Source organism: Amphiprion ocellaris, chromosome 5, assembly GCF_022539595.1.
Source record: "Amphiprion ocellaris isolate individual 3 ecotype Okinawa chromosome 5, ASM2253959v1, whole genome shotgun sequence".
Classification (NCBI taxonomy): Eukaryota; Metazoa; Chordata; class Actinopteri; family Pomacentridae; genus Amphiprion; species Amphiprion ocellaris.
In genome coordinates this window covers 25,165,226-25,192,428 of record NC_072770.1, presented here as the reverse complement: position 1 = coordinate 25,192,428, position 27,203 = coordinate 25,165,226, and the positions used below count along the sequence as shown (strand labels likewise).

Genomic DNA, 27,203 nt, shown 5'->3' with positions numbered 1-27,203 from the left:
GCCTTGCCTTTTTAGCAGCCACAGGACGAGTGTCCTTTTGATTGGAGTTGAGGGATTTCCACACCGTGGTTTTAGACATTTCATCAGATATGTTAATATCAGAGGGATCACACCTGAGGAGCAGGGAAAGGAGGGTAAGACTGGAAAACAGTTACAAGAGGTGGAGGTGAGGTGTGACTTGAGGATTAGGAAGAGGTCTGAATGTGTTAGTAATCGCAGGGGGTACTTGAAAACAGAGCACCACACACCACTATATAAAAAAAAAAAAAACTGAAGGAAAAGTGACATCTTACCACTCCAATCAGCTGATATCCATCCTGTAGTTTTAAGTCTATGTAGGTGTGAATGTGTGATTTCTCACCTGGGATCATGTGCTTTTGGAGTCTGTACAGGTTTGCTGCTCTCCATGGGGATCTGAACTGTAGTCGCATCTTCCTTTTTTGTGCTGAGCATAACCTCTGATTCCTATGAGACACATTCAAGCTATAAACATACAAAGGCAATATGCGCATGTTTACTGATCTCAAATATGAGCTTTGCATTCAAACATTCTCTTTAGTCTACCTCTTCCATCTTCTTGGAGGCATCATCAAGGTTTTTTTTCTTCCACTCCGGCATTAAATCATCCAGGTAGCTCAGCTCTCGTTTAGAGAAACAAAAGTCCAGCAGCTTGCGGATGAAAACCAGAGCCAGCACCTGCAGGCACGGGAGGAAATAAGCCATCAGTGTAATTTAAACTGAACACACGGAGAGATGAGCGAAGCCAGATCGGAGGCCGGCGGCGGTCAGCTCACCATCATGGGGAAGACGATAGCAGCTGGTGAAGTCTTAATGACCCAGAGCAGAACCAGACAGGTGAGCTGGGTGAGAGTGAATAGGTGCACCTTCCTCAAGGGGACGTGCCGCAGATAGATGAAGTCCGGCTGGTGCTTCGCCGGCATACCAAACAGTTTCAGACGATCAAAGAACTGAGACATGAAAAAAGTAAAATAAAATAAGAAAAAAAGATGGGCACAGGTGGTACGAAAGTTAAGGAAGGAGGGAGAGAATGAATTAATGGGAGCAGAGCCGAGACGCAGATGGTGAATATGGCGAAAGACTGGAAGTAATTATGAGTGACAAATTTTGTTGGCTTGTTCAGACAATTAACTGTCAGGCCTCAATGAAATGCAACAGGATTAATTAGATCAGGAGCAGCCATAACAGGGACAGTCAAATCAGTAAGACACTGGGATGGAGAGGCCATGAGAGCAATTTGGAACATTTTGTACAAAAGTAATAAGATGGAGTATGGCCAGAGCTGACTATTCACATGTCAATGTTATTATAGCATCTTAGATATATTCTCATGGTATGATGTTTTTGTTTGTCGATAACCACAAAATAATTTTGACTCTACAACCAGGAAATGGTAATAATATATTGACATTTCTATAGATCCTATTCACTGTATAATATTTTATGTTACCTGGATGCCTTTTAGTGAAGAGGCTCCCATGTACAGGAAAACACCATACAACACTGGCATCGGAATGAACTGGAAAAAAGCAAGATATATCAACTTCCATTTTCACTAATCATCCAATACTAGTATCATAGACGCTTTTTCACAAGACATTTTGACTTATCATAGTACAGAAATTATAGGTCTAATTGATAATATAAACAATGACACAAATCACTTAATATTATTTCATAAAGTCTGCTTCAAAAAAGTTACTTTGTCATGCTTTAATTCTTCCGATTAAATGTCCTGGCCAAAGGGGGGCAGCATTGCATAGCTTGTCTGACAAACCTGCAGGGCTTTAGTCATGAACACAGAGCAGCCCATGAGCAGGAAGATGACCAGACCAGTGAGTCTCTGCTCTCGAATGCCCAGGAAGCGTGGTTGCTCTCCTGGAGCTGAGCTCTCTGACTCCAGCTTCAGACTGTTGACATGAGAGATGGACAGGACAGTGGCTGCTACGAACCAGGGCAAACCCATGACGGAACACACAGCCAGCATCACACCCACCATCAGCAGGTCCAGATGGTACCCACAGCCTTTCTGTAAAACAGAGACAAGATTGAGTTACCGGTCCATAACCTGAGTGAAATATGATTTCAAATTTCAGGGGTTATTTTTCTTGCCAGCAGCTTGTGCTCTTTGCGATTGATGATGACGGCTGTAATCTGCTGGTCCATGAAGATGAGGATGGTGCAGAGGAGCGCAGGAATAGAGGCAGCCAGGACTGTCCACCATGGGTTGCGTCCTATTGGATTGATCAACCAGCCACGATCATCTCTGGTAGGCTGGAGAAACAATTAGCAGAGGTATGAGGCCATAATGCTGCTGATAACTCTTTGTGGTGCTACATTAAGAACAAGTTGCATTCATACCTGGAATTTACTCGGCACCTTCAATTTTTGGGAGGGCACTCCAATAGCAAAATCAAGCAGGACCATAAAGACAATGGTGAGGAACACAGCAAAGTCACTGATCATAGACCGCACCTGGACACAAGAGATAACAGCTCTCAGAGGTCAGTAATTACTGATGCATTTCCTGATAATCCATCACTCAGTGGACTGCTAACTGGTTAATTACCTTGGTGGGAAAATAACGACTAGTCTTGAATTGTTTGAGGAATGCAGACATGAAGAACGTTGAGAAGAACAAGATGGTAGACCAGAAGAGGACATCTGGAGTGTAGGGGCCGTGGTGGCCACATGCTGTCCCAACAAAGTGGCCCTGCAGACTGATACACTCCTGCAGAGAATCACATAATAATACCAAAATGGCCTCTGATGACTCATGTGGAAACAGACTGAAGGACCATTTTATCCAAATTATCTGGCAGACAGAAAGAGTCTACAAAGCACAAGGAAAAGACAGCACACCTTCAGTGTACTCAGTTATACACACAGCAGTGAAAGGTTAATTGATTGATTGTCCTTGTCTGTGTTTGCAAAGGTCCTGAAGACAGCTTAGCTGCTCAAGGGAAGGTTAGTTGAATGTTAACAAAAGAAAACAAGCTGGACCAAAGGCAGCATGTGCTATCACATGAGAGTTGCACTGACATCAGGCATCATTAGGAATGTGTGGGTGTGTGTGTGCTTCCACGTAGTTAGGTTACCTTGACAGTCAAGTTGGCCCAGGGTATAGCAGAGGCTGTGATGTTCCTCTCACTCCACAGTTCTAAGGTTTTATTACTGGGATTATCAGGCTCTGCGCACCTACAGCTGCAGAGAGCGATGAACATACACAGGGAAATCAGTGTATGTTGGCTGACTAAAAAATGTTCTTTTACTAGTCAAATTAGGCCAGACATGAATGGAGCTGCATGCAAGGATGTGATCACTACTGATTCCCTCTTGCCTGACAATGACACAAAATGACAAGATGCTTTATATTCTTATGGAAAAAAACAGCAAAGAGAAGAACATGCTGGAGCTAGAGGTAATTAGTAGTCTCTTGTACTCACTATGCCAGTGTGAGCTTGTCCAGATCACTATGTGCATTGAAGGGGTAGAGTTCTCCCAGGTGAAACAATTTCTCCAAGGCTTCATAGATGAAGATGAGGCAGATGAGGGCAGCGAATGCCTCCTCCGTGAACCGAGTGATGTAACATACTAGAGAACTGGCGTCCGTGGCAACCAACACCAAGCACAGCAGGGCCGTCCACAGGCCTATGCATGTTCGTAGAGAAAGATAGGACAGGTCGTAGTCCCTGAAGGGAGAAGGAGAAGGAGAAGAGGGAGTACATAATGAGTTAACGAAATAAATCTCATGACGGTGATGATAAAATCACAGAGAACTTATTGAAACGCTGCACGTACTTGCAGAATTTAAAGAGGATTTTCTCAAACACCAGAACAGGACCTGTGCTGCCCAGAATGGTGAGAGGCTGACCAGCAAACAGAGAGTAGGCGACTCCAGTCATAGACGCACCAAGTAAGGACTCTATGGCACTCTGGAACATGTGGTAGAAAAGCATCGAGTGTGTTTTGTTTTATGTACAGTATGCAGTAAGGTACAACGTCTCTGTTGTATTTCCAAACACACCACAGTATCTGAGCACATTTTTGTGTTGTCAGCGTGAGTCTCTTTGTGCTCTTACAATGCGTCCTTCTGTCGCCTCCCCAAGCAGCCCTCCAAAGGTGATGACAGGAGACATGCAGGCACAGTAGAGGAAGAGGAAGGAGGCCACACACTGGAGGCTCAGACCGTCCTTAAAGTCGCTCAGATAGAACGGAGCTTTTCTCTTGATGTCCAGTATCAGACCACCAAACAACCTGAACACAGCACACAAGCAAAGAAGAGGACTTGTTTGAAAACTTGTCTGGTAAAAGGATGGATAATGTCCAGTTGACACATTGTACATCAAAAACACAATGAGAATAGAAAATAATTTCCACGGTGGAAGGAATAGTTTGGTTTTGTGTCATAGGAGATTTTGCATATTTGCTGAGAGCTACATAACAGCTAATCCTGAACCTTATGGCTCAGTCTTTGTGTCACGCTAAGATAACAGCCTCCTGCCTCCAGCTGCATCGTTACCACACAGATGACTGGTAGCAATCTCACAGCAAGATAGCAAATACATTTATTTTCTAAAGTCCAAATACTCCTTTACAGAGATTTTGGGGTATATAACAAATCCAATATTTCAAGAGAAAGAGAAATTTAAAATTTCTTGTTAGCTTTGGAAAACCAAACAAAAAAAAAACTATAGAAAATGACTTATTCTAGTTTTGTTAACTTCTAAGTTACTTAAACTTGTTCCTCATTAGTGAATGGCATGTCTTCTAATGTGTCCCATGGTGACTTTTAAAGCTCGCTGTTACTCTTTAAGAAATAAAGTGAAGAATGTTCTGGTGCATGATTCCTCTTAGGTGTCATTTACTTGTCCCCCTCAGTACCTCGCAAATCCAAATTTAGATTTTGTGGTCGCATCACCTGACAACATGGTGTAGAGTGCTAAACTGAACCCCAGGCTGCGACACATTGCTTCAGAAACCTAACTGCTGCTGCAGGTTTTTCCACAGGCTGTTTTTTTTTTATGATTGTCTATCCTAGGGAGTAACATCCTGCTGTTTCACATCTGAATATGGCTTCTGTATTCACCGTGAGTTATTGCACTCATCACTAAATCAACAGTGAGAAGTGTAAGTAAATCACCTTCCAGTTCTCTGCAGCTCTGGCCCATGATGTTCAGCATGTAGCTCTTCCATGACTTGACAGGCTGTGCCATTAGGGACTCCTGGCATCTTCCTCTTCTCCTGCAGACAATAGGAACAGACCAGAATCAAAGAATAGCTAAACTCTGTACCTATAGTTCAAGACTACTGCTTAAATTGTGGCAGTTGTTGCTAGAATTTAAACCCAAGAAGTAAATCTTTATGTGTCTGAAGCCATGTACCTGAGATGGGACATTCTTTGGGGGCTCGATGCGGATGGAGGGGTCCCATTCTCCCGGTGGCAGAACAGTCACCTGGTCCAGGAACTCATCTATCCCAGCTAGCAGGTCACTTCTGTCTTTTGCTTTGTATGCTACATCATGGAAGATCTGGTCCAGAGAGAGATAAAGGACAGAGAAAACTTATATTTCTGCCTTAGCAAGGCAAATACTGAGATTTTCTATTTCTGTGAAGGATTCTGAAGGTTGATTTTAACTGATAAAGGTCTTACCTCATCGGTCATGATGGTTGCCATGGAGCGTCCAATTTCATGGTATTGCTGAGCCTTTCCATCTGGGCCCAGAAGAATGAAGAGGAACCTGATATATGTCAGCAGATGAATTACACTGTGCATATTCTTCCTAGTTTATTGAATTGACATAATTTGATTTTGTAACTAAAGAACTGTATCTGCAGGGAGCTGATTACCTGGTAGGTATGGGGACCTCAGTGAGTCCGGTGAGCAGTACAGCAGGAGAAAGGCGGACAAAGGCCACAATAGGCCTCTCCAGGAAGTCCAGCTCTCCCACCAGCACATTGGAAGCCTCGGCCCCCTCTGGGATCTTTTTCATGAAGTGCATGTCCACCTGTGGAGACAAGTCAGAAGTGAATGTCAGACAAGAGTGCAGAAAAAAATCTATATTCCTGCACCCTGTAGCAAGAGTACAAAACAGAACAGCCTTCAATCTAAGAGCTGCACATAATGCTCTCCTACGGCAGGCGCTGCGTAATAACAAAGAACCTAGCTAGCATTTCCCAGCTAATGATATTTCCCTTTAGTACAATCCTGTGGTTACAGTTAGTAGCTAAATTGAAGCTTTTATACATATTCTTCAGTGGTTTTACTATACAGTCCTGCAATGATGGCTGGCTGAAGTAAATGCAGTTTCAGTGTCGTGTGCTAAGTGGCACTCTGTGACCTAGTCGGTGTTGACATTTACTTCAAAACAGACATTGATTATTTAGCATTTAACAGCATTTATTTACTTAAGATCTCACGCTGATGTTGTCAGATGTATTAACATATACATATTTGCAATTATGGGCTGCACAGTGGCGTAGTGGTTAGCACTTTCGCCTTGCAGCGAGAAGATCCCTGGTTCACGTCCCGGCTTTCCCGGGATCTTTCTGCATGGAGTTTGCATGTTCTCCCTGTGCATGCGTGGGTTCTCTCCGGGTACTCCGGCTTCCTCCCACAGTCCAAAAATATGCTGAGGTTAATTGATCATTCTAAATTGCCCGTAGGTGTGAATGTGAGAGTGCTTGTTTGTCTTTGTATGTGGCCCTGCGACAGACTGGCGACCTGTCTAGGGTGTCCCCTGCCTTCACCTGAGTCAGCTGGGATAGGCTCCAGCCCCCCCGCGACCCTAGTGAGGATTAAGCGGTGTATAGATAATGGATGGATGGATATTTGCAATTATGTGCTTTCTACAGCTTTCCACAGCCTGACTGTTTACCTTACTGAGGTCCACCTGGGCGCTGTCCTGCCCAGCTCCATTCTTAGCTGGTTCACTGGGTGGAGGAGGCTGTGGAGATGTGGCTGATGCTGCATGTGTCATTGAGGGAAACAGATAAAGAGTGAATCAGAGCCACAACGTTTCATATTTATGGTTCTCTCAAGTGCAAAAAAATTTAAAAATCTATGAAGGCATTCATGCTCAGCTGCCAATATGTCTCTCTTCTGGATCGACCACAGTCAAACCATTTTAGCAGTTTGACCTTGAAAGTATTCAGTGTCACTGTTTCGAGATATATTTGTTGGTTACTTAGTCTTGTTGCTTTCAGTTTCTTATCTTAAGTGGTCACCCATTAAAAAAACTACAGTGCAGTTAATAGAAACATTTTACATAGGTTCTGCAGCCCCACAGTACAAAATTAAAGTCATGTCATCTTATTTATCATAAAACACAATCAGTGAAAACTAGTTTGATGCTCTCAACCACTGACAGAGTTTGCAACATGTGCTTGTGTGTGATATTCAGCGTGAACGCACCTGTCAGGTGGGGCTCTGACTGTTTGCGAGCTCCTTCTGTGATGGAGCGTACAATTGGAATCAGGTTCTTCTTCTTCTCGTTTTGATGGTGGTGTCTCTTCAGCAGGGCTTCGCGGACCCGAACTCTCACGCTGTCATCCAACTCATGTGACGCCTCCTGGTGGTCCAGCACCATGTCTGCAACACATACACAAACTGGTAAACCCTGATTAGAGCATCCCTGGAGCATATCAGTGGTATAAGACAGCTTTTATACGCACAATACACTTTGTTTCAACAATAAGGCCTTCCTTGATCTATGAAATTGTTGTTTTGTCCCTGTAACTGCTGCTTTTAAATAAATATGCAACAATCTGCTCAGACATCTGTGTTTGGCACAGTGCTGAACAGAAGGTGTGTGTTGGAAGTGTTACTTAGGTCAATATGTGTCCAGTATAGCTGGTCATCTGGGACTACAGAATAATTAGCATGTCTCTCACAGTCTCTGCACTCTCCTCCGTTTGCAAGTCATGTCTTGCTGACTTGCTGAGTCAGCACTGGATCTGACCTTCCTTCCTTCCTTCCTTCCTTCCTTCCACAACAGTCAGTCGGACAAACAAATGCACACACATGAAACACACCCACACACACACAACACACAGTGCCAAAACATCCTCTCTTTTCCAAAATGCCCTCACTCCACTGGTCTAACACGCACACACACACACACACACACACACACACACACACACACACACACACACACACACACACACACACACACACACAGTTTTAAACAGGTGTGTTTTTGGTCGCCTCTGAAACTCTTATTCAACAGCAAGCCTTATAGACTCCAAAACTCTTTTTTTTTCAATCCAGTTTATTAAACAAAGCTCTGAGTTGCCCAAACACATGGAACTAAACACCAGATGCTTTTTATTTTATTTTATACTGTATCTGTTGAAATTTAAACGCGGGAGCTGGGAGGATCGGAGCTTTATTCCTCCTTAAATCCTAAAAACATGCATGTTTCTCCTGTTTTAATTCAGTCAAAGTGGAACGATTCCTGCTTTTATCTTCGGCACGGAGCAGGAGGAAATAAAGGCTGATTAGAAAACACAAGGAGGTTTTTGTGTTCTACCTTCACTGAACGTAAAATACTTCAGAGAATTAAGCCATTAGGATCTTTCTGTATTTAAAACAACATAAAAGTTGCATCACACTTCCCATAGAATTGCAGCTGTGATCCTTTAAAGAACAGCTGTTATTTTGCTTTTACAAGCACCTCACAGACTACATCACAAATTATATCAATAAGTCGAGGCTGTCGACCGTCTCCTTATGCATCAAGGATTCTTCTGCCAGCTTTTCCTTCAGACTTCTGATCTGGCGGAAGTTCTCCTGATCCCGGTCTCTCAGCTGCGTCTTCTCTGCCTGGAGCTTTGCAATCTCTTCCTCCATGAGGCTGATGCGCTCTTGCAGAGGGTTGATGTTATCCTCTTGCATCTCTCCTCCAGCTCTCTGTTCTTCTCTGCTATCTTACTGTTGTCTAACAGCAGTCTGGTGTTTAACTCTTGCAGGACTTGCACCTGCTCCTTCAGAGCCTCCTTATCTTCTCCAGCTTATCTTCTCCATTGTCCATCCAATGTGCCAAGTCATTGTACTGGTAAGTTCAGTGAAGTTGTAGTTCTCTGAAAGTTTGCTAAACATGACTGTAACTTCCCCCATATTAAACCTTATTGACTTCTGCTAACCGTTAGCCTTAAATAAGTCTGTTAGCTTAAATGCTAATTTGTGCATTTAAATTTCCTACTGAATAAGCTAAAAGTATTAGGGACTTGAATGTTGGATTTGTAAAGACTTTAAGAGATATGATGTTTCTGTATTTTAGAAAGACTTTAGAAAATTTAGTGTAATTTGCTGCTGCTGAGCCGCTGGTTAAGATGTACTTTGCTAGTAAATTTCACCATTAGCTGGTACTTTCTACTGTTAATATTGCATCAGTTTTTTTTAATGATTTCTATGATGTTGCCTAGCTTCAGCTGAGTTTTTTTCTTAAAGCAAAAGCTCTCAGAACTAATTACTGAATGAAACTGTGATTTTGAAACTGACGAATTATCTGTTGTACAACAGACACTTGAATTGGAACAATAAGTTGTTTACATAAGGTCTATCCTATGACAAGAAATGCTGATAGAATTAGCATAGAAGTAAATTTTCTGTTGACCTTATTTCTAGGTCATCTATTGGAGTTGGAGCATTCGTCAGATGAGCTGAGACCTCAGAGTGAATCTCTGAACCTTTAGAGAAGATTACAGAGATCTGAGACGAGATTTCTGACACCCTAGAGAGACCAGTTTCCACTACTGAATAGCGAACCTCGTCCACAATGTCGAACCTTTTGGAGATAGTAGGACTACTGTGAACTACGGAGCCCTCCTATTTTCACCAACTACCTTGAGTGCGGTAGGATTCATGAGAAATACCCAGGTTTCTTTCTTTCTTTCTCTTTGGTATTTTAAGAGGTCACAGTTTACTTTGTCTTCATCTTTAATAGGGAGGAGTATCATTTGGATTTTATCGATACTGGTACTTACTGATGCTCTTATCAATACTACTCTATGATTTAGTGCAGAAAATAGACAAGACATGACTAGTAAAGCAATGAAAAAATGTGTTATTTTATTTTTGCCACACACTGGGCAACTCATCATCTTATGACTTTTCATTGACGCTGGTCATTCAAATTTCCTTTGGCAAACTGTTTCCACCAACTGACAGAGCCTGCAAGGTTTCTCTTGTGTCCTGTGTGACTCATCGTGTAGCTACTTCTTAGACTGAGCCTACTTTCACAAACTAAGTGAATTGTAAAGTTGGGCAGCAAAGTCATTGTCCTTGAGCTTCTTTTAAGGTAACAGACATAATTACCTAAGAAAATGTAACCAGAACAATGAAGAGGAGAACTTGAGACTTACTCTCTTGTATTATTTAGCCCACCCATCAACGGTTTTTGTTGAAGAAGGACTCCTGCTGTGGAGAAGACTCTGATGACATTGAGGAAGCCTGAGAGAAAACTTCATATTTTACTTTGCATACCTATATACAGTTATCTAGCATACCTAAACCATTATGAACACTCCACTCCAGTGAATTGTGAGCATTTCAGTACGACATCTATGCAATCATGATGATCTACTTTTTATTCTTACGTGTCTGTAAATGTCTGATAAATTGTATTATTACTCTCCTGCACAGCATTGTTTATGTATTAAGAAGACATTGTAATCCTGCAGTGCCACCTTCTGGTCTGTTCCGCTTTTATTTTGCTAAGCGCGCGTTTCTTCTTCTGCGGTTTTTGTGACGCCGAACTTCCTGTTTCTTTGTGTAAACAACGTTGTGCTCACGCATCGTCGGAGAAACGGTAAAAACGTCTAAAAACAGTCGTTATTCATCACATTTATCTGTTTGAATTGTATGAAGGAAAGGTTTACATTGTGATTCACCTCATTGTCCTGTATTCGTAGCTCTGAACAGCGACGTGTGTGTATATCGAGCTGGAGAGCATGCTAGCTGATGGCTAACACTTAAATTAGCGCCCTTGGAACGGCGGAATGAGGTATGAAAATGTTAAATATGCATTATTATCTGATGAGTTGCGTTTATTCGTATTGGATGTAAACATGATTTATATGTGAACATGATATATATGTGAATTGTTTGTGATACTACAGTGAGGCATTTTGTATTCTGTTTAATTCTGTAGTTTTCACGGTGCTTATGGTACACGGTGCTCGTCGAGAGTGAGAATAAATCAACACCCGTTTGAAACTCTCTGCGTCTTGCAGAATGAATCCAAGGGGACGCTACAGTGTCAGAGCAGCTGGTTCGACTTTAGGTCATGTTATAAGCTATCATTGAATTACTGAAAATGTGAATTTACATATGCTAAATATTTCAATCAGAAGAGAAGCAAATGAGAGAAAACCTTAAAGTGTGTTCAGTTTAGAAGAGTAGTTATAGTCATCAGCTGTACAAGAATAGCCTGTGATTTAAATAAATGCAGAAGGAAAAGTGGAACCAGGAACGCTGGTTCTGATAAGGAGTGAGAACTCGACTGCGCCTACAGGCCGCTAAAGGCCTGCTGAGAACCACAAAAAGACACTTTGAATAGCCACTGTTAATTCAAGCAACTTCAAACTCGGCACTTCACTTCCTCACATGCCCAACAGGAAACCAACCAGCTTTGATGTAGATCAGATGAAAGGTTGTTATAAATTACAATTAACAGAAATGGCCACAAACTCCTTCATTGACTAGAGACACATATTTTTGTGTATAACCTTCACAAATACATGAAACCAGAAACTAGTGCATAATCACAACGACACAAAAACATATTTCATTTCTTTTTTAACAGCTACCCTCTTGCTGTTTTTATTGTAGTTAATATTGTGTTCAGTCTTGTCAAACTCATAATTTCCATAATTATGTTGTGGAAAAGATGTAAGGAACATAATGTGAAACGTAATATTGTTATTTTTATTTTGTTCTGTTCTTTATAACTTTGTGTTACTAACAGAACATGGTAATGTATATAAACATGAAATGTGTTGATATAATAATTATTAATGATGTTAATTAAATAGAATCCAATTAATTCTATAATAATTTTATATATTGTTATATCCTTAATTGTTGATTGGTCGATTGGTTCAGAGAGGCAGAGGTTGAGTGGAAGATGTTTGGCCTGTATCAGCAGTCAGATCGAGGTCTGGTCCCTCCAGTTCTCTTAAAGAACTGAAGGAACCTCTCCCACCGGGACTTCTTAATTTTTGATTTTCCCTCCTCCACCTCGTGTTTAAAATCTTCTTCTTGAGTTGTTTCCTGGTCCAGATGTTTCTCCAGAAGGTGGCACCTTTCCTTCTCCCATTTTCAGTGTTGCTCTTTAAATTGCAGATGAATATTTTCAAGTTGAGTTTTTAGGTTGTAGCTTTCATCCACATGTTTTGCCAGGCAGGTATTAGCCTCCTTCTTTTTTCTTTTTTCTTCTTTAAGTGATGCTTCCAGTTGTTGGATTGTTTGTGAAATAATTCTATTTTTCGGTTGTTCTTTATGAACTTGTAGCAGATATTTTAGTTGCGTTACTTGATTGATCCGCTTCTGCTCCTGTGACTGGCAGCGTGCTTGGGCCCCTGCTTTTTCAAAATTTGTTAAGTGGACAGGATGGGGTTGTTGCTTTGTTTCCTTCTTGGCTCCATAGCGACAAGATTTGCACGATCCTTTTGGTTCCCTGTGCTGTTGTCTGCGGACTGAACTGATGTGTGTGCATGACAAACAGAAGTGAACTGTATTTATAAACTTTAAACTAAGCATGACTTATCTGAATGTCATCATCCAGTGTCAGAGGACTGTCTAACTTGCCTTTGATTTTCTAATTAGAATGTCACATGACACTGAATGTTGACGATGTTGCCTAGTAACAGAGTTTAGAGCCACAGGCAGCAAAGTTCCAGGCTTTGGACCACATAGAGACCTTCGTTTATCTGTTGTGCTTCAACTTCAGCACTGTCGTTCCTTGCATCTCCAACTATTCACCAGCCATTTTTTGAAGTGGATCTGTACACACACACACCTACACACACACACACACACACACACACACACACACACACACACACACACACACACACACACAGGCATTGCAGTGCCTGCATTCATTCTGAGCACACTTCAAGGCCAGCTTTAGTACGTTGACCTCAGTGGCAGCATAATCAGCCACGTTAATAAGGACACTGACAAGAGAACAGCACAAAAGAGCCTGCAACTGTGCCAAAACCCACAAATGGTACAACTAATATAGATCCCACTCAAATTTTAGAGGCTTGAAATGGCTCAAGTTCCTTCTAATTAGGAGGCCATAGCAACAGCTCTGCTTTCTCCAGAGCATCATCTCACAGTTGACCATTAGTTACACAAATGATAATGTGATACATCTAATAGTATCTGCTATGCTCCAAGCACAGGTGCATCCAGCCTTCTTTATGTGGCACCCTGTTCCTGTAATTAGCAGTAAATCACTTTTGTTAAGTCACAAGCTAAAAGGACTCTGAATCTCTAAACTTTTAAAAGGATACACTAGATTCTATTAGAGGGACAGCATTAAATGTGATTACATGAAGCTTTTTGACACTGAATTACACACAGATTTTTTGTCAATTATGTCAACAGCATAATAGTGCAGTCAGTAGTGAGACTGACATTTAAACCAAGGCCCTATGTTTTTTTTCACATTCTTATTATTCTTTCATTATTATTAAGTAAAATGTAGAGAAACATAATAGTGCAATGACTCATAAAGCCAATGACCCCATTTTCCAGAGCCAGGAACTGTAAAAACAAACATAACAGTCAGATTTTTACCTTTTGCTGGTTCTTTAAATGCTCATCTGAGTTGTGCTATTCAGTTGAGAAACCATATCCAAGCTTTAAAATTGTGATATTTCACTGTAACCACTTTATTCTACGTCTCCTTTAAAATCACCAAAATTAAACACCCACTATACACAAAACAGATTCTGAAAATACTAAAGATTCTGAGCTCCTCTACACAACTGTGAAGCTATGACTCTGCTGCCAACAATAGTTAAATGACAAAAATCTGAGATTTTTTTTGACTGAACTGGGATGAAATGCAGGCTGTGTTTACACAGAGCAGATAGAGTAAAGTATGGAAATAAATTCAAAATGCAAGTAATTATCTATAGTGTGTAGTCACCATTTTCTCCAATATTGATAACATATTGAGTCCATTTTTTATTTTTTTTTTAATGACTGAAAATAAATAAGAATGATTTAAAAAAGTGCCCATAGTTAGTGAAAATGTGACAAGAGTGAAAAACACCCAGAAACTGCTTGAGGTTTAGCGGATTTATGGGCTATAGTTGATATTGATTGTTATTGTTTTAGTCTAACATCCATTTAGTGGTTTGTATCATTTCACCCTATTGCTTGAAGCAATTCCTATTTTATTTTCTCACATGACAAGTGAAACAAATACAATTTGATGTGGCTTAAAATTTGGCTTGCCTTTTTAAAAACATTAACAAGTAAAATGTTTTGTCTCTCTTTTATGTTGACTACTGTTTGGAGTCCAACTGCTGCTGGCAAGAGTCACATGGAGCAGAGAGAAAAAAGGAGAGTAGCTGAGAAGTGGAGGAACAGAATGATTGCAGGGAACAAGGTTGTTCAGGCTGTAACTCTGTCACAGTGTAACCATGAAGAACAAGGAATGATGGAGGGCTTTTAACCATGTGATCATGTGTGTGTGTGTGTGTGTGTGTGTGTGTGTGTGTGTGTGTGTGGGATGATTGGACATTAATGTGAATGATAATACACAAAAAATATTTGCATTTGTTTATGATTAAAGTGCGGAAGACAATGGCAGAGAGCAAGCAGTGCTGAACTATTGTTTGTGGCTGTGCATGTGTCTTTGCAAATCTGTGAAAACTGTGATCTCTCACCCGATGATGTACATGGGCAGGCCTTATCTAGCATTTAAATTACAAGTGCACAGTTAATTACATACCTGTAAGCAGACTCTGGTAACTTTTTTGCCTAATTGTAAATTTCATGCTACCACGATTAATGTAAATTCAACAAACGTCTTGGTTCAGCTGCGTCTTCTAGTAAAACAACCAATGAGAGGATACACAGCTATAATGATGGTTCGGCTTCATCACACAAACAGCCTTCATAAGCAACAGCGTTCTGCAAGTGCAGCAAATGTTTTTGTTTTGTTTGTTTTATTTTGTTTTTATGTGCTTGTTGTAAATGTCAGCGTGACATTGAATTATTTTAAAATCACTAGCAACTTTTGTATGATTAACAGTCTGAGTGGGTGTGAGTGACTGTGTGTGATGCTCCCCTCAGCCCTGGACTGTCCATGTGTTTCCTCTCTGAGGAGGATAAATTAATTTGTAATAGATATCCAGGGGCCATTTAGACTGAGATGTGGAGCCTGTTTTATAGCAATGAATGTAATATATACGCAAGCACACAGACAAGAAGTCACTTTGGAGAACAGGGAAGAAGATGACAGGAAAATAAATTGTGAAATTATACATCCATTTGAGGAAGCAACACCAATCACTTGCACCAATGATAAAAACTGATTTCTCCCAGTGCCCTTATAAAAAAATTGTTAAGCCAGAGCTCGCCTTTTTCTTAGAATTTATAGCACTGTCCTACTGGGATAGTAATAAACGTGTTACACAAATTCTCACCTGCAATCTCTTCGATGCAGTCAGCATGCATGTCAAGCAACACACTGCCATTGATGATACAACTGCGGAGCTCAAACAAGCTGTGGAGGGAAAGCGTAGCAACATAAGGTTTGCTCCACCTCTCGCCACCATCCTCCACGTCCTCCTCAAACTTCAACCACCTGCAAGGTACAGAGAGACAAGAGGTCAAGGACAAATACAATAAATGAGTGAAATCTCTTACTGAATTTAGGATTTTAATGACAGTCTGTTAAACTGAATAAGAGTAGCTCTAATGACTACAGTATATTCTAAGTAACAAAATGTCTCAGTGGTGTATGAATAATATTTTATCAAAAGAAATATGTTTACTTCAGGAAAGGGTAGTGTTACTGTAGCCTATCATTTGCATTTGATTTGACAAAGTCATTTGGGGTGATGCACTGGCTGTTCTTTTTTGGATTTATTAGGGGTGACAAGAATAGAGCTGACATTGATTTTGTTATCTGTTCCCATGTATTGTCAGTTGTCAGAAACTTGGTGCATGTTTTCTCTGATGCACCTCATCTGTACTTATTCTCACACTGTTTCCCCATGTTTTTCTATTATTCAATCTTTATAATTTCAGATTTACTTTATTCTAAACATATTAAGTTGTCCTTTCACATGTTATAGGATGGGTCATCATAGGAACTCTCTGAACTTGGATTTTGCTTCATTAATCATTCCTAATGCACTTCCAGTGTGCATAAGTGACGGAAACTGTGGCCCTGAGAAATGACTGTGCTGCTGCTTGAGAAGTTACATGCACATAGACAATAAACAAGGAACTGTAGCAAATAATTTTCATCACCAATTTGATGATACATATACAGCATTTAGAGAAAATGCTGCGACATGATATAATACAATACAGGTATGTGTTGCTAAAAAAAAAGCAAGAAAAACCTGCTCAGGTGTTCTCATGACTACTGTTTATAAAAAGATATTAAGAATAGATAAGAAAGATTCACTGAGAAAAATGTAAGGATTTTTTAAAAATTAAGATGTACTAGATGTACCTGTAGAATTAATTTTTGCCTCAATAAATCATCTACTGGCTTGAAAGTTGCTCTTAAAGTGTTATTCCTACACTTCACTCTACATGTTACACAACTGCATTTACTGTATATAGCTCTCCTATCCAAAGCACTTCACAATTTAGCTCTCATTCATAGATGGGCCGACAACACACTGCCTTCTAAACCACAGCTGCAGACAAGTGCTCTGCTTGATGCAGTGAATCTTTTTTTACTTTCACGTCAAGTCTTTTAAAGTGTAATTTTTAGAAGTTTAGTACATACAGACTCGGATCAGCTCAATGCACACAGCAGCTAGGGAGCATTAAACCTTGAAGGCAAAGATGTTTTCCAATTCTATACACAGATCAGCTGTAAATCAATGTTGTGGTTTACACGTTTCCTCCCAGGAAATAAACATCAGCATGTGTACCTGAGATTTCGAGTTTGAACAGCATGAATGAGATCACAGCACTATTTGTGTGATTCTTCACATTTTGCCTTGAGCAAATCAAGCAAGAAATGATCCACTAAGCTTTAAATGTAACTACTTGTACACTTCCCTCTTCAAAACAGTGCAGCTGTAGAGCTGCCGGGCTGTCAGAAGCTTTATTGCCGAGCGCTGTTGCCAGCAGCTCCCAGAGGAGATCCTGACCTGGCTGTTTCCTTCCACTCAGCATCCTTGCCATCCTTCACGCAGATCTCATCCAGCTCGGTGAACAACTCGTGGGCCACATGTTCAGCATCCTCCTCTGAGCCCAGGATGAACTGGACCCGCTGGGACGGCGTGTCTGATGAAGCGAGAGGATGTGAGGGAGGAACAAAAGGCGAACAGGAGCTCTCAAAACACTGCTTCAAACACACACAGTACTTTATGTTTTGTCAATACATGCCTTTTAAATGGCCATTGAGCTCACAAACACACACTTCCACACACATCCAGACACACAAGCAACATGCTGACTAGTTCCTGTTCTTTGTTAGCTAATTAGTGGGCTTGTCAATTTTACCCTGGAGCACTGTATGTGCATGTGTGAAGTGCACACAGTATTGACAGGCTTTGTTTCACAAATACTTCCTCTCTGAGAGGTGGTTTTGCAAGTACACAAGTGTATGAATCTCAAAACACTTTAAAAAGCAAAACATTCTAAAAAGGTTTTGTGTGTGTGCATTTGCGCTACCATGACTGGAGGTGGTCGTCTCGGTTCCTTCGCTTTGTTGTGTTGCGGTGCTTCCTGACCTCCTGTCCCTCTTGCGGTGGCGGGAGCCGTGGGCCTTGTGGTGACGATGGCTCTGTCTGGGCATCCGAACCCCCACGAACAGAGTCCTGTGGCCTGGAGAAGAGCCGAAAGAAGGGATTTTACTGAGTATTGCTTTCTTATTAGTACTGCAATACATCAGTGTTGCTTTTTACCTTAAAGATGCAAACAATAACATCCTATAGTTTTTATTGCATCTTAATAGTTTGTTCATTCTTGTGCTTAGTTGCAGTATGATTTTCTTTGAGACAAAGAATTAAGAAAATCATAAATGATCATAATGGCCATATAAATGCCTGCAAAGATTTTGTAGACTTCAGTAACAGCACTTTAAAGGCACACAAGGGAGGACAAAATAAATAGTGCTTAATTTTATATGAATGGTAATCCAATAGCAAATAAAGCTGCCTGTTGTCTTAAGATGAGCTTTAGGCCTTTCTGAGCTGTTTCTATTTTTATTCTATTTGATATATTTTAAGAGAGAAGAGATCCAGTTAGACCAAAGGGCTTCTCACTGAACATTTATTTTTGTTTCTGCAGTCATTGCCAAGTCTGTTTTGTCTTTTATATTTATTTAGTTACAAAATGTCATGCCTGTCATTTTTGAAAACATGTTTTTCCAACAGGCCTTGAGAGTTTGGTGAAATTCTTTTGTTTTTTTTCTTCACTTATTTTTAATCATATCAGCTCTTCTGCTCTTTTATGCTGCATCTACATTAAATGTGTATTTTGTAACCTCTAGTTATTTCTTAGGATATTACATTGGTCTCAATTTGACTGTTTTTAATAAGATGTGATGCAGTCCTGCCTTTAGCCTGTGATTTCTGCGTAATTCATCTCAGAGTAGATTTCAGTTCAGAATTTCTGATGGGATCATTTCAATTAGCTGTGGATGAAACTGGCTTCAAATACTGAAAAGGAAAAGCAAACTAGACCAGGATGAAGTAGAGAGTGCTGGGCAGAACAATGCACACTATGTTCTCTGAGCACTCAGGATTAAAGCAACTGAAAACGAAAGCTATTAAACCGAGGCTAAGATGTTGGCCTGAAGCTCCACAGGGAGAGTCAGGAAACAACACCCTTCCTGCTGCTTGCTGCCCAACATTGATCTCAACCACTGCCATCTGTAATTATCATCAGTCTTTTCAACTTTGAATGCAACATGCTGCGATAACAAGAGACTGAATTCATGTGACACTACGCTGACAATAATGGAGTTTATTAGAATAGCAAAGTGGAGTGTTCTGAAAATAAAGTCCCTCTCCAGACAGTGATTAAACAAAAGTCTGGCCACTCAGTAACCATCTTGGTAACGCCTCTGGGCATTTATTTCAGGCTAACAAAACCCAGCAATTGTCTGAAAGAATCATGAAAGAGTCATAACTGCAATTTCAGTGGCCATTAGGACATAAAAACTGCATTTATACAATCATTAGTCAAAGCAGATCAAAATGCTTTAAACGTTTGGGGTTTTTGTTCTAAACTAAGGTACAAAAAACATTTCCCCCATAGCTTATAGTTCTACTACACATGAGCATAATTTCATGACACTTGTCCTGCTTGTCTCAGAACAACAAAATGTCTCCTGGTTTGGTTGTTAAAAAGCAGAAGATTGGCTGTTTGAGGGAAGGGGTGCAGCAATATATCAGACAACTTCCCCAGACTTCTACTCTGGATTTTTGATGTGTCGAGCCTCTGCCCTATGAAGTCTCAGATTAAACCCCTACACAAAACTACACATTTGTAAATATATTTTTTTCATTAAGTAATCCTGTCCTGCCTTAAAATAACTTGAATCTAACTCTACACAATTGCTTCCTTTAAAATGTGATCTAATGAGTCCCAGCTTGAATGCAGCAGCTCACCTAAGAGCCTGTCATAATGTAAAACTACTCTGCACTACACAGTGGCAAATTGTAATACAAGATTAATTCAGAAGAACATGTTTGAACCAGAAACCGATTCTCAAGAAGAATAATTATACAGAAATCTCACCCTGTAAGTTCACAAAATTATTTCCTTATGTTTGTTCGTATAAAACCCTGCAAATCTGACGCTGTGTTTTTGAGACTGTCATTGGTTTTAAGGTTGAAATGCTGCTTATTTCACTCCTGATGTGTCGTCTAGCATATAAAAAATGCCAAGTGGACATGTAAATAAGGTCAAAATATGTGATTTTCACCAGAGGGGGAAACCACGGAAATGAACAGGAAATTACTAAAACTAAAACCTAGACAAAAATTTAAAAAAAAAAAAAAAATCTTTGAACGTCATTATCCAGGCGAACAATAATAGCACCATTATCCACAGTAATGATCAACAAGATAACATCTCAATCCTAAAATCGTAAAGTATCAAGACACATAAACACATACAAACAAACTCTAAAAACGACTCATTTATGCAAAAGCTTCTTTTCACCTTGCGCTCCATCCCACTGTTTGGTCTCATTAAATATAAATATGAAGCACATAAGTGGTCTTGGGAGATCTGCTGCAGGCTGAGTCAGGCCAGGGCACCTGGGGTGGATAATAATTAACCAACCAAGTGCAGATACTTCTTTAGTGTTTCGGGTTTTAATCACATCCTAACATTCAGAGGGAATTAATGTGCTTTTTTACTCTAGGAATTCTGATTGACTGATTACAAATAAAAGCTGCATGAAAAACACATGCGGAGTGTATAAAATATGACTCATCGAGTTTGAACTGGCCAAACGTTTTATTATGTAGAACATCATTTTCTCCAGTTGAATGCAAACTGCGGGTGTGAAGGTTGTTGGTAACAGTCACAGCTCAGTGGGTGGACCAAGCATTGGTTAAATACAGAGTGTTGTTGCCAAGCCTCTGTCAGGGAAAAAAAATATAGATAACTGCATTGAAGCTTTAAAAGGAACAAATATTTGAGCTCTACTATGAAGGTGCAGATATTGCTAACAAAAGCAGGCCAAATCAACACTAAATCCACACCAGCTGAACAATAGCTCTGGCATGCTGCTCCTCTGACCACTCATCTATCAGTGATGCAGAGTATTTTCTCCAGCTTAAAAGAAAAGACATGATCTGGGATAACATAACTGGTGAGGATGCAGCCTGATGTGCATGGCTGAAAGTTTGCACTTGCAACCTTTTTGTTTTTCTTCCACCTCGCCTCAAAAAGTATAACATGAATGACTTAGGGGAACAATAAATAGAGGAAAGATATGAAAAAGTGAGCTATTTAAGCATGGGCTGTTGTATATTAATTAGAGAATACTGTGAAAAGCAACAGTACTCTATAGAGTTAAATTTGATTTCTTAAACTCTGGCAGACGCTGATTCTTATTGACACCTATCACCACCCACACACCTGACTTGATGATGCTGGATGAGACAAAAGAAAATGCCATCAGAACCATTTAAAGTAAGTACCACTTTTTCTAAATGTGCATTTTACTCACCTTCTAGTTCCTCCTTCTCATAGTGGATGTTCAGTACTGAGCTGGTCCCTCCCTGGTCTACCACCACCTCCTCATCTGGCCTCTGATGAACACACAAAAGACATACAGCACGTGCTAGTATATTTTAATGTTGACAATTTTGGTACAGACAATAAGCTTCTTTACAGTCTTCATCAGACATCTAGTTCTCATGGAAGCGTTAATCACATTCATCTCTTTAACATCAGTCCATGAAAGAAAACTGAAAAGGTCACTATGTCCAAGAAGTGTCCCCTTAAGGAGAACACTGTAACAGAACCGCTAATTGGTCAACCTGGCAAGAGCCTTTCGATGATAAGCATCAAATTCCAGACAGTCTATTCTGAGACCGTCTGGTATGGACACACACACAAGGACAGGCAGGCAACCACACACATCCACACAAACACACACACGTAGCAGAGGTAAACAGAGTATGAGTCAGTTGGAGAATGTGCTAGGCTCTACTATCCAGGGGAAATCAAATCAAATTAGCAGAGTGCCATGTCCACCAGCAGTGCTGCTGTTGGCAGACTGCTGCAGGATGTTGCTGTTGCTGCTCTTACTATCCCAGTGACAAGCCTTTCTCAGATACAGTGGTTTTTGCTCATGTACAGTGGAGGCTGTAGTCTGTGGTCTTGTATCTGTCCTATGGTAATGAGGGCAGAGTGCTGCAGGAACCTCCACAGTGATTCTGGAGTTACTGTGCTGCTGCATCGTCTCCATTTACAGGATGTCTCTTCATTTCTCTGCATGAGTGCTCACAGTAAATCTTTGATTTCTAATCTCTGGTAGCCTCCCACGTGCTGTGAGTGAGTACATACCACTGTATCAAATTAGAAAGGAATTACTTCCTCCTTTCTCTACATGTATATGCAGTGTTTGAGCATACTGTGGTTAAACAGGTTAGAGCTGTTAGCAGTAAAATCAACAGATGAAATCAATAAATAAAGGAAAATAGATGGGGCAGATGCAATATTCCATATTCCTCTACCAGCGGCAATATACAGCGCTCTTAGACTAACCTCTGAGTGCAGACAGACGGACACACAACCACACACAACCACACACACACACATTGGTATTTAAGTGCAGCTTTCGACATAATAGATATTTCTGCCCACTCTGTGTGAACATATGATCTTTACAGACTGGATATGTTTCTATTAGTGTGTGAGGGGGGTGGATAAAATAAAACATTCACCACTCTTTAAAAATGATTACTGATACAGTGTTGAACATCTTGGAAAAAGATGTATCCATTTGGAAATAAAATATTTATGATATAAAATGAATAGATACACTGAAATGGCACAGAAGAGGAGAGATATTTTTCAGCAGTGAAACTCATTGCAGTGCTGTGGTAATGTATTAGATGGTCAGTAACTTATATCCTTTTCAGTGTTAACTTGGTTTGATTTAGCATGATTCACATACCCTGCAGTGACACTGCAGATGTTAAATCACCACCATTAAACCATCTGATAATCTCAGTTTATAGCACAGCTGCTATCTCAGCCTTCAGCTCAACAGTTGTGGATGTGAAACATGTTTGTGTGTGCTGAGAGTTTACCAAAACACAGATGTGGGATGATGACTGTCCACTCAGTATATTTCCCTTTCAGGGTGAAGACTGAGCGACAAACCCTGATAATGCACAGTCTCTGCCATGTCAGTCTTTTGACATAATTAGACAGTCCAATAGCCAGCACTCAGGTGAATGCAGCTCACACTGTGGCTAAGATTGCTATATGATGACCACGGTGTGAAAAATAATTGCAAAATGTTATGTTGAAGCACCATTTGTATTATTAGAGTGAAACTGAAAATGTCTTGGTCTGTCAGAGCCGCATGTAGGAGCAGAAGCCTCAGTTATTCTGGTAATAAACATTATACAGGCATACTGGATAACATTGCTTGAACACAACCACACAGAGAATTACACAAATTATCAAAAAATCCCCCCACAAAATTTTATTACTGGATTTGCGAGCATGATTAGGATCACTATCCTGTTGAAAGGTTCACCTCTGCTTACACTTCCAACTTTCAGACAGATGGCTTAAAATGATCCTCGAGCACCCTTTAAAATGATACTCAGTGACTGCAAGCTGCTATGTCTCCAAGGCAATGAAGCAACTAAAAAACATAACATTTCACGTGATGCTTCTCCTGAAAAACTGCCTTTGGTTGGCATCAAACATTCTACAGTACTTTTACTGTGGCCACAATCAATTGATTTGTCTGTCCAAAGCACAAATTACCAAAAGGCCTGGCCTCTGCATATATGTCCACTGACAAAATGTAAGTTTGCTTTATGTTCTTTTTGGACAGCAAAGCCTTTGTCCCATGCAGGCCAAATTTGTTCAGTCTCATACTGAATGTAGACAACAACTGCAAGAGTTACTTGCAGATCCTGTAATATATTTTTTTTTCTTCAACTTTTCCCCATTGAACAGTTTGCTTTTGGACAAAGTTGAGTTGTTTGAAACATCCACACCACTTGTAGATGATTTTCCTCACAGTTGACTGTTTTTTTGTTGTTGTTTTTTTTTTTCTAAATTTGGAGATCTTTTTAATTCCTTATCAGACTCACAGGCATCCACAACCTTTCGTCTTCAGGCCTCAAAGGGCTCTTTAGATCTTGGCATGAAGACACCACACACTTCAACAGCAAAGATAACAGCAGAGCCCAGATGTCTGAGGTTTAACTAAGACAGGTTCCCACTGTCACTTCCTAAGAAGCTCCTAATCATATATATATATATATATATATATATATATATATATATATACTATAAATAGGTGCCAGTGAGTCACCTTTATTAATGGGCACAATGAATTCAGACGTTTGCTTGTTCAAACATGTCAAAAAAAGACAACAATTTCCATGGCATGCATTTACTTTTCATGACTACTCTTGGACTTGGAGCAGAGTAAAATTATAGATCCTGCTAATGAGCCTAATTGTTGCCTGTGTTAAAGCTTTTCAGGACACAACCCTGCATTTGCATTAAACCCTGCATGCATGGCTGTCTGTTTTACTGCAAGATGTGTGTATTAAGCAAGAGAGTGAGCAGTGATTCTTCTTAGTTCTCTTGGGGTTTGGTTGATAAAACACCAGCTTTCTGGCTGCAGTCATGAAATATGATAAATAGAGATAGTGCTGTGTGTGTATGTGTGCGTGCGTGCGTGCGTGCGTGTGTGCGTGCGTGCGTGCGTGCGTGCGTGCGTGTGTAACTCCTATCTCAGACTGTATTTATATGCACGCTGAAGCCCCACAGCAGTATCTTATCTACTAATTCCTTTAGTCTCTCCATGCTGCTAAAAACTGAACTGCTAAGAACATTAGCACAAGATTGTGATAAGAAGAAAACTAATTAACATGCAGCGTAGACCCATGAATGTCTTACCTGATTATAAGCACAAAAAAAATCAAATCCAACTCCAAAAAGACTTCTGTTATGTTTAATGCCAACCCCTTTAATATGAGCCTTTATGTCGAGATCCCAAGACATCCACTTAATTCACCGGTGTGTGTGGCCTGGTGTTGCCTCCTTGCCTCCTTTCACACTCCCTTCACCACATCAGTGCTTTGGGATTTCTTTCTCTTTCCATGACTGAGCACTTCATTGTCCCAGGATGATTCAGTCCTTTTAAAGAATAAGGCTACTTCATTAGAGATTCGTGCTTGGGCTAAACACTGAATGCGACTCATGGTTTTATAATTATGTTTATGCAGGAGATGAATGTGTGGTGGGATGAAAGACCAGTAAACATGTATTTACATGCAATAGCTATGTGCACTGTTGTTTACTTTGGTTTAATTGCACATATGAATCCTGCTGCAGGAAACTGGGAAATCTGGAGGTGAAAATAGTCTGTGACAAACACACTGTTCACTCCTGTTTCAATCATGTTGGCTTACAACTGCACTAACCAGCGGTTAGGTAATTATTTGCTAGGAAATGCTAGAACTTTTTTTTTTTTTTTTTTTTTTTTTTTTTTACCCTTTTTAAAAATAAAAATAGATCTTAATGATCTGTTTTTGAATATTCATGTCTTCACTAAGGGGAATCATGCAGACAGAATTAGTAAGTCCAAAAGTACTGACAGACAGTTGCATTGATGGTATTGGTTAATTTTTGATTTGCTGAACAGTGGATGAACTGTATAATCTTTACCATTGATATATACCTTAAATATGTACAGATTCAACATTAAAATTCATAAAAGAACCACATGACTGCATTTAGCAGAGGCTGCAGAACCTGCAGTAAGTGGCAGTTATGACAATCTTGACAAATTGTGGGGTGTTTGCACCGTGATGTCCAAGTCCTTACTACAGATCTTAGTCATATTTTTAATTACGTTTCCACGCATACACTTATCCACTGGCTGACACTCTCTGTGCACTCACATGTAACCCTGATTTCTCTCACATACACACAAAGTGTTATCACTCACTGCAGCTGTAACGGTGAATTAAAGCCTCTATGCAGTGCGTGGGTTCAGGCTCAGGCTCTAGGCAGTCAGCTCCATTAGAACTGGAGCTTTACTAAACATATAGACACACAACAACCCAGAATGGATGAGAGGGAGTGACTTTAAAAGCTCTTTGTCCCAGAAAGGATGGTAGACTATCAGATCAGGTCAATTAGTTGCGATCTGTTCGGTGCACAAACACACAGAGGGAAAAAGAAAAACTATTCTCGAAAGGCTCATTTAATAACAATAACTACAGAGTACATGAAGCTAAATTTCAAAAAGCAGGGACACAACATCCCAAAGAGATGAAATCTTCTTTTAGACCGTCTTATGTTGACGAGATCAGATTACACTTTCCATGCCATGATTATGACGTTGCCTCTCCTGAGTCTATGCTCTTCAATAGGACTCACAGCACATAGACATCCTGGTCACATTTCACTAACAGCACCTTCTTAATGGCAAATTCATGGAGGTATGTGTTTTTTTAACAGGTTAATAGTTCCCTGTCATTCACAACTCACCTCTCTTGTGTCGCATTAAGTGGTTCAGCTAATTAAAAGCTCACATGGCACTTTAAGTTGTGTTTACTCTCTCTGTGGGTGAGCACATCTGTGACCCTCAAAGCCTGCACGTGTGCGTGATTTTCCACTGACAGGGCAAATTATTTGTGTATTGCTGGCTGTTTCCATCTCCTGGCAGCTGTCCCTCTTTTCTTCACTCTTGTCCTCTGGCTCGGTATCAGTCACAGCACTCGGGTGGGTTTATGACTTCATAATTTTCCACACAGATTAGCTCCACCGTACAACAGAATCGTCCCCCTGCGAGATTCAACATGGCTGCCTGTCCTTGAAGTTCTGTCCTTTATAAGCATATCAATGGAAAACCAACTGTGACAAACCCACACTGGAGCTGCCTTGTGGCTGGGAAGAGAATCACATGGTGGTGCTGAACCAAATCATCTGAAGATACTGCCATGTGAGTCGAAAAAATAACTTGAGAGCATTGCACTTTAACAGACACTCAGCTCTAGTTAAGTTCTGCTTTCATAGCATATCACAAGTATCATTAGCCCAAAAGATTCAAATTTGCCTTCTAAATTGTTCTAAAAACATTAAAGGCTTATTAAAGGATAGGGCTCCAATTCGTTATCTAAAACTTAGATGAGGCTATCATTATCTGAATTCAGTCTCTCCCACAATAATAGTCCTTTTTGTTTAAATCCAGTCCATGTGTTTCCCAGAATGGCATGAGCTGTGGTGGAGAAAC

General features: G+C 40.3%; 1 protein-coding gene and 1 long non-coding RNA gene across 8 annotated transcripts in view; one reads left to right on the top strand and one right to left on the bottom strand.

Annotated features, from left to right (window-relative positions):
- The window catches only part of slc4a8 (solute carrier family 4 member 8), a 37,008-nt gene that overhangs the window by 4,415 nt on the left and 5,390 nt on the right, over positions 1-27,203 (bottom strand). The window contains exons 2-24 of one of the 2 annotated variants that reach the window (XM_023299305.3): positions 21,429-21,510; positions 17,912-18,064; positions 17,386-17,521; positions 15,694-15,854; positions 7,433-7,609; positions 6,897-6,985; positions 5,869-6,026; positions 5,672-5,759; positions 5,403-5,549; positions 5,162-5,262; positions 4,101-4,275; positions 3,820-3,953; positions 3,465-3,710; positions 3,117-3,222; positions 2,588-2,749; positions 2,380-2,493; positions 2,131-2,292; positions 1,796-2,047; positions 1,469-1,537; positions 795-968; positions 565-696; positions 362-465; positions 8-113 (exon numbers count right to left, since the gene is read on the bottom strand). In XM_023299305.3, the coding sequence (XP_023155073.3) occupies positions 8-113; positions 362-465; positions 565-696; positions 795-968; positions 1,469-1,537; positions 1,796-2,047; positions 2,131-2,292; positions 2,380-2,493; positions 2,588-2,749; positions 3,117-3,222; positions 3,465-3,710; positions 3,820-3,953; positions 4,101-4,275; positions 5,162-5,262; positions 5,403-5,549; positions 5,672-5,759; positions 5,869-6,026; positions 6,897-6,985; positions 7,433-7,609; positions 15,694-15,854; positions 17,386-17,521; positions 17,912-18,064; positions 21,429-21,510 (3,228 nt within the window). The remainder of the gene's footprint in view (positions 1-7; positions 114-361; positions 466-564; positions 697-794; positions 969-1,468; positions 1,538-1,795; positions 2,048-2,130; positions 2,293-2,379; positions 2,494-2,587; positions 2,750-3,116; positions 3,223-3,464; positions 3,711-3,819; positions 3,954-4,100; positions 4,276-5,161; positions 5,263-5,402; positions 5,550-5,671; positions 5,760-5,868; positions 6,027-6,896; positions 6,986-7,432; positions 7,610-15,693; positions 15,855-17,385; positions 17,522-17,911; positions 18,065-21,428; positions 21,511-27,203) is intronic. The other variant, XM_035943415.2, reaches the window with a different exon arrangement.
- Positions 10,773-27,203, top strand: part of LOC118469614 (uncharacterized) — a 39,869-nt gene continuing 23,438 nt past the window's right edge. For 5 of the 6 annotated variants that reach the window (XR_008601766.1, XR_008601769.1, XR_008601768.1 and 2 more), the window contains exons 1-3: positions 10,773-10,832; positions 10,936-11,027; positions 21,300-21,391. This is a non-coding gene — a long non-coding RNA (uncharacterized LOC118469614). Of the gene's footprint in view, positions 10,833-10,935; positions 11,028-21,299; positions 21,392-26,724; positions 26,913-27,203 lie in introns of all 6 variants that reach the window. The other variant, XR_008601765.1, reaches the window with a different exon arrangement.